The following is a 7,409-nucleotide window of genomic DNA, read 5'->3' as shown; positions in this document are numbered from 1 at the left end:
CCAAAATGTTGGCTTTCCTTGCAGCCCTCCTTTTTCTCTAATTTTGGTCTGCAAACTTAGGTTGTTAACCATCCAGAAGACAAACTTATTGTTATTACCATACAACTTAGGCTGTTAAGCTTAACCTCACTATCTGTCTGTATATCAAACATCTTAGGCATAATACGGAACAGGTATTTTTCATCAAGTATTGATATGTTGAACTTTTAAGTCCCTGCAGAATATGATAGAAATCATTTAAAAATTAGAATATATTTTAAAAATAGGCATAAAGAATTATATACTTCTTATGTTTACACATAACTCCAAAAATCTCACCATATACAACCTTGAAGCAGGACAGTCCCACATTATTCCTTTTCCTGTCTCTTGCTTTCATTTATTACCCCCTTCTTTTTGAACAACTATCTACCCGACAGACATCACATCGGCAACTGGCATGTCATGACAAGCAGCCCATATTCAGAAGACCAGAATGACCGGCACTCCAAGCATGAAACTATTACAAATTACCATCTGGAGTGCAGTAGCTTAGTTCACAGGTATCAGTATATATAGTTAGTCAGGGAGAGAATCTTTCCAATTAACTGCTAGATTAAAAAATCTTCTGAAGATTCTCAGGATCATTGCCTTGCTCATCTTCTACATATAACTGTATGGCTTGACTTATTCATGTATCCTAACTTTTCCTTTCCTTCTTAGTTATCTTTTAAAATGGAGGAAAATTGAATCTACTTGAATCTTTTATTTAGTGTGTATGCTCTAAATTGATGTATATATTTTGTTCAATTTTTAGAGGAAGAAGAAAAGTACAGAAAGTATTCTCCTGAAGAAATTCAGAGAAAACGACAAGAAGCACTGGTTCGGAGAATGGCCAAATCCCAGGCATCATCTGTAAATTCTTCTCCCATTCAGTTTCTTTAAACAAATTTTAGTTGCAAGACAAAAATGTTGACTATCCATGATAGGAAGATTTTTTTTTTAATTTCTCTATGAGAAAATTAATAATGTCTTATAAAGTATAGACTTCTGTATTATTTAATAAACCAATGTTTGCAATGATAAATGAAAGTTTGGAGATAATGTGAAAATAATTATGAATTAGAGAAATTCAGGAACATTAGGAATTATATAATAAAATTATATCTTCACTTTGCAGAGAATCAAAAAATAAGTAATTACCTAATTTTTTGTTTTGTCTTTTTCCTGATACTACCGAGTTTTGAATTCCTAAGTTAATAAGCACTACTTCCAGTTTTATTTTCACTAGCTGTTACTTAAGGTTTTCATACATTCCCAAATTTTAATTCATACTTCCATTTTCCCAGGAATGTCCTTGCTAGGAAATAAGAATGTCAGTTTTATTTGTAAGTAAATTACCATTTTCAGTTCATAGTCAAATGTTATAGTTTGGAAACTCCATCAGTTTTAGGAAAAACACTGGTTTAGGAAGTCTAGAAAAAGAAGAGTAGATTAGCTGTCTGCAATAAGTAATTTAAAGTCATTAAGATTTAGAACTAGCAGAACCTTTAGATATCATCTGATCTACCTTGTACAGATGAGAAAAATTACTTTTGTTATTTTCATCACAGACAAATTAAAGTTGTGCTTGTATGAGAATGATCTCTTTGAATACCTAAACTGTTAATACCATTTGTTTCAAACTAGTAGTCTATAAAATAACTTGAGGGAACATTAATTATTTTACACTACAAAGAATATAATTAAAAGCACATCAAGGACTATTTTAATAGCAGTGCTTATTGTTCCTTAGTTTAAAGAATTAATCTTGCCAGGATATATGAACGAGCTTTCTCTTTTTAGTTTTCCTGTAACTGCAGTTTTCCCAATTAATTAGCTTTGCCAGTGTGTTCCCCTCTTCCTTCTTGGAACTTGTTGTGCCAGTAATAGCAGTCTAAGTAGAGGACATATGACAATAAGAATGCTTTATATCTCTTAAAAGATTTTAGGAGACCTAAAGGAGATTACAGATATGAAATATATTGGTAAGCTTTTCAGCACTATTCACTTGTTTTAGAACTACAACATGGTAGCTCTTGTTCTTCAGGAGTGTATCGTTTTGTACATATTGTTGTATTTTTGTATATAGACTAACAGATTTTAAGTAGCCTATCATATTTACCTAAAATATATATTACAGGTAAGTTTATATGTAAGAAAATGAAAAGCTCTTTTTTCTAAAGTAGCTTCACTGTATTTTGCCTACACTTGGAGTATCTGTGAATAAATTTGAACGGAATCATGTTGCAGAGACTCTGCCTTGCCCTACTTGAATCATTTTGACTCTGGGTCCCTGAGGCTTAGAACTGAAAAATGTTTCTAGCAATGATTTAAATTTAGTTCATAGGGCCAAGGAGATCGCTCAGTGGACCAGGGTTCCATCCCTGACACCACGTGCCGCGCTGTCCCCGCCCCGGGGCATGCTGAGCCAGTGACCGAGTCCAGGTGTGGTGGTGCACACCAGTAATCCCAGCGCTGGGAAGGCTGAAAACAGGAGGAGCACTATGAGTCTGAGCTGTTTAGTCAGACCCTGCACAAAAAATAAGTTTAGTTCAGCGCTTGAGTAATTGTGAATAAAAATTTAAAAATCTGACATAGTTTTCAATTACTATTGCCATTGTGATCATAGTCACATGTCAGATTCAAACACAAAATGTTGAACTTGTCATTGTGCCTTTTTAGCTCCTCACATGAGCACATATGGAATTGAGTTCAGGTTTGCCCCATTTTGTTTTCTTTTCTTTGTTTTTTTCCCCCTTTTAAAGTCCTAAAGAAAATCATATTTGGTAAACCCAACATTCATAAATGTTTCATTTACTAGAAGTGGTTCTAAGCATTTTACATATTGAACTCATTTACTTTTCAAAACAATCATACAAAGGAACATTTTTATACAAGTAAGAAAGTGAGCATAACTTTGTCAAGATTACACAATTATGAACAAGTTGGAGCTGAAGTTTGAACTCAAGTCATGTGATACCAGAGGTTGTGGGTTTTTTTAAGGTGCAGGTCCGAGTTTATTAAACATGACCTGGAGGAGGTATAGCACACATAGCAGCATGCAGCACCAAACTGAATTCAATCTGAAGATTTCTGACAAACACCCAGTAGTTCCACATGCGGCCGGTTCCTGGTCTGTGGCATAGTGGCCTGGCAAGAGTGGAAGAGTCTCGGCTGGGTTTTGTAATGCTCTCTGTCTGGTTTTCAAAGCCTGACCAAAGGTTTATTGTTGAGTCACCATCGTAGATACAACTGCAACTAGAAAGATGGCTGTGACAACAAACCAAGCCCTGGGTAGCAGTTCTGATGAGCATCAGGAACTGGGGCTTCTGTCTGGAGCCTGGATGAGAACAGTGCAGGCCATAGGCAAGGGTAACCGGGGGTCTGAGCAGCTGCCGCTACCATTGGGTCCTCATGTCTTGAAAGGAGCTTTTCCTTGAAGACTGTTCCCATAGACACACACTAAAGCTTTCAGTGACCAAGGACATCATTAGATCAAAGAGATCCTTCAAGAGTCACAGGGCCAGGAGTTATTGTAGTCAATGTAAGTATGAGAAAAATCTCAGAACTGTGATGGGCAGGAGGACTGTGTTGCGGTTTGAGCCTAGGACCTGACACTGAGCAAGAGTTCCCCGGCTCTTGTTTTTCGTTTGAGATAGGACTTATATTGCCTGGGTTGGGCTCAAACTTGGAATCCTCCCACCTCTCTGAGGTTGGATGCCCCTAATACCAGGCTGTGATTTTAAATGCTGATTATACTGTCAACTGTGGAAACAGCTTATAACCACCAGTGATCGCTGGAAATGATCTGTCTATACAGCAGAATACTAAAGCATTTCAGTGAGTTGTGTCAGAAATTTCCTGAGTACTCTATAGATCTCTTTTCCAACTCAAGAATTTTTTTTTCCTTTTGTAATTCATGTTGCAAATGACTGTTACACTTTAAATGTGTAAATACTGATTATGTGAATGTCCATAGAGGTTGCCTTTTTTCATTTCAACTGTTAGCAGAATGGGGAATAAAGTGTAGTTATTTTTAGCTGTCATCATTTTACTTCATTATTTTGGTACTTTCTGGATGATGTGGCTTTAAATCTTTTGAGGACAAACTCATGCCTACTGTAAAATATAATATACCTCAGTACCTTAGCAATGGTGAACCTATGACGTGTACTATAGCAAACTGTTTGTGTCATTGAAAACTAAAGGTTCCCCATCACTGGTATCTCAAGCTGCAAGTAAAACTCCAAGGTGAGTAGATAAGTGAATGTTTCTAGTTAGATGTACAATATAGCAGTAATGGTATTCAAATATTTTATAGGCCTTTTTATGCTCTAGGTTGAAGTCTAAAAACTTTGCTTACGTTCATTCTTTCTATTTGTATTTACATATTAGATACATTTAAACAAAATGAACTGTCACATGTGACTAGGCATCTTTATGAAAATATTTTCTAAGAAACTGGTGACAAAAATATTTTGTTTTCTGTTTTTGTTAAGTCTTTGATGTGTGACTTTACATCAGATAGCTAGATTCATAAATGTTTCTGCATTTAATTTGTTACAATGTTGTTATAGTTGAAATACGTGAAGAAAGTCCAGTCTCACACAGATATGTATAGTAGTTGGGAAAGGAAGAAATACAATATTCTGTTCAGGCAAGCATGGATATTCTTTTACAGTACAGTAAAACTTGAAAAGTGGTCATTGCATAAAGGTTAGTTCCAAGAAAGAATAACAAAGGTAGCATTATATTTTATCCTTCTGGGTGAAACAACCAAAAACCACCCCCCAAAACTGGGTTCCAAGGTAGGACATCAAGAGATTAGGAATATGGTAATGTGGGTCAACACAAAGAAATCATAAACATCATAAGGAAATAACACATAGGTAACTGTAATAGATTTTTAAAAGTTATTGAAATCTCTTTAGAAAACAGTTGGCTAAATAGAAGTATTAACACAGGTGGAGTTTATAATATGGAATATTTAAATACATGGCAATAGTGTAAAAGTAAGAGAAAAGATTTTGCACTCTTGCCATGTTTGAATCATTAGTCCCCAGCAACACTTTCCAAACTAGGGGTATTATGTTCTATTTTTTGGTACTTAAGGTTGAACCCAGGACCTTTACACATGTAGAATTATATTCCCAGCCCTGTTTGTTTCTGAGACAATATCGCTAAAATTGCCAAAGCTAGACCCAGTTTGGAACCCTCCTGTTTTAGCCTCCAGAGGGCTAGCATTTCAGCCGAGCACCTTCACTTCCACTTCTACATCTCCATTTACACAGTGTACTAGGGTTCTGCCCAGGAATAGAACCAGTCTGAATGCACAGTATTACTGGCTTGGTTTATAGGAGTGAGGGTTGGCTAGACTTGCAGTGGCTATGTACACACTGGAGAGCCAGGTAAATCAGTAGCTAATTAGTTTTAAAAAGCTGGACTCCTCAGAAGGACCAATGATAGGGTCCAGGCCAAAGCTGAATGTCTGGAAGCTCCCTAAAGAATAGCATGAGTTCCCATTCAAAGTAGGGGTCTGATGTAATGGGCAACAGCAGCAGAAACTGCACACTCAAAAAGAGCCCAGTTTGTATGAGTGGCCAAACTTCCCCTTTCTGCCTTTTGTTTTGTCTAGACCTCCAGCCTATTGACTGCTACCACCTGTATTCCAGTTCAGTCCTCCCCCTCATTACTGACCTGCATGCTGATGTGTTCTACTATTCTCTAGGCATCTCAGTGCAGTCAAGTTGACAACCAAGATCAGCCATCACCATACATTAACTGAATGATTGTTTAACATACTAATGGTGAAGGTTGCTCAATCTTCTGGTCACTACATAAATATACATGAGTCATGAGTGATCAATCATGTTGCTCCTTTCAAAATCTGTCACGGATTGGTTATTGCCTATTTACAATTCAGCTTGTACTCTGAAAGCAGAGTTTGTTGTATACTTTCATTTTCTCTTAGTCAAACTCATGACATTTAAAAAATGAAAACTTGAAATTACCTAATAAATATGAAAATGTATCACAAGCCAAAGTGTTCACGATGGAAGTGAAAAGTCCAACATAAATGGAGTTATAAAAGCAATAGTTGCTGATGAGAATGTTGGCACCTTTCAAAGGACTAAACAGTTAAAGGAGCTTAATGAGGACAAACCAGCATGACTGGAGTGATTGATTAAAAGAATGAGAATGGTCAGGTGTGGTGGCTCAGGTCAAGGCAGGAGGATCACTCGAGTTTGAGGCAACCTGGGTTATGTAGCAAGATGCAAGTTGTGGTCTCAAAAACCAAAAAACCTGCGCAGGCAGAGCGCAGTGGCCGGGGTTCAATCCCCAGTGTGGGTGCCGGCCCAGCCCCTCGAGTGAGCTGAGACTGAGCGTGGTGGTGCTTGCGAAGCTGAAAAGGAGAATCACTACAAGTCTGATCTATGTAGTGAGACCCTATAGACCCTGCACTAAATACAAAAAAAAAAAAAAAAGGTGTCTCAAAGGATGTGACACTGGCAAGACTGCGTTAGAGGAAATCTCAGCTACTTCGTAACATTAAAAAGTTTCAAATGTAGGACTTGAATAAGAATGCAACACCATGAAAGACTAAAGAGGCTTCATTTAAATTAGAGAAAGAAAAGCATTGTTAAAATACATGACTAATTGTTTTGCCAAAACAAACAAATGTTCTGTAGACATTTACCACTGACTTGGCGTCATAGAAGAATCGTCAAATTTCCCCTTGGTTTGAAGACTGCTTTGCATGGTTTTGGCTTTTTTTTTTTTTTTTTTTTTCTTTCCCTATATTTTAGGGAAGGGTCTACAGGGTATTCAGGGTCTCACTACTAGATCAGACTCAGTGATTCTCCTGTTTATAGCCTCCCAAGTACTGGGATTGCAGTGGTGCAGCACCACGCCCAGTCTCAATCACTGTCTCAGTGAGCTCCAGGGGCGGGGCCAGTACGGCAGGCCCAGGGATCAAACCCCCGGCCCTGGCCCATGTGCATGCTTGCAGGGTTTTGGCTTTTATGGCCATTTTTAAGTCCAGCAGCCCATGTATGATGTGAACTGCAGCAGCTTATACTATGTGTGAAGTCATATCATATAACTAACCTGTAGGTGAGCTGATAAATTGAAGACATACTATGAAGCCCTAAAGCAACTACTAAAGTAATTATATATAGTTGGAACTAGTAATCCAACCAGAAAATAAATTGGATAATAAAATTCCTAGTAGAAAATGGGAGTGGGACAGGGACAAGACCAATGGAACACAGAAAAAAACAGTGATGTAAAAAAGACCTAGACCTAATCATATCTATAATCAAGTAGAATGTAAGTAATCTAAGAATTCCAAGTAAAATTCAGAGATGATTAGATTGGGAAAAAAAAAA

The 7,409-nt window shown here is 37.3% G+C and overlaps 1 protein-coding gene across 4 annotated transcripts in view; it reads left to right on the top strand.

The window, feature by feature from the left end:
- The window catches only part of Etaa1 (ETAA1, ATR kinase activator), a 16,634-nt gene extending 14,358 nt beyond the window's left edge, over positions 1 to 2,276 (top strand). For all 4 annotated transcript variants that reach the window (XM_023720882.1, XM_004636197.3, XM_023720883.1 and 1 more), the window contains one exon: positions 797 to 2,276. In XM_023720882.1, the coding sequence (XP_023576650.1) occupies positions 797 to 924 (128 nt within the window). In that variant the 3' untranslated portion in view covers positions 925 to 2,276. The remainder of the gene's footprint in view (positions 1 to 796) is intronic.
- Positions 2,277 to 7,409: the final 5,133 nt, after the last annotated feature.

This window comes from Octodon degus, unplaced genomic scaffold (genome assembly GCF_000260255.1).
Source record: "Octodon degus isolate 3935 unplaced genomic scaffold, OctDeg1.0 scaffold00078, whole genome shotgun sequence".
NCBI classification, from domain to species: domain Eukaryota; kingdom Metazoa; phylum Chordata; class Mammalia; order Rodentia; family Octodontidae; genus Octodon; species Octodon degus.
Note: the sequence above shows the minus strand (reverse complement) of the source record. Positions and strands in the feature narration are given on the sequence as shown.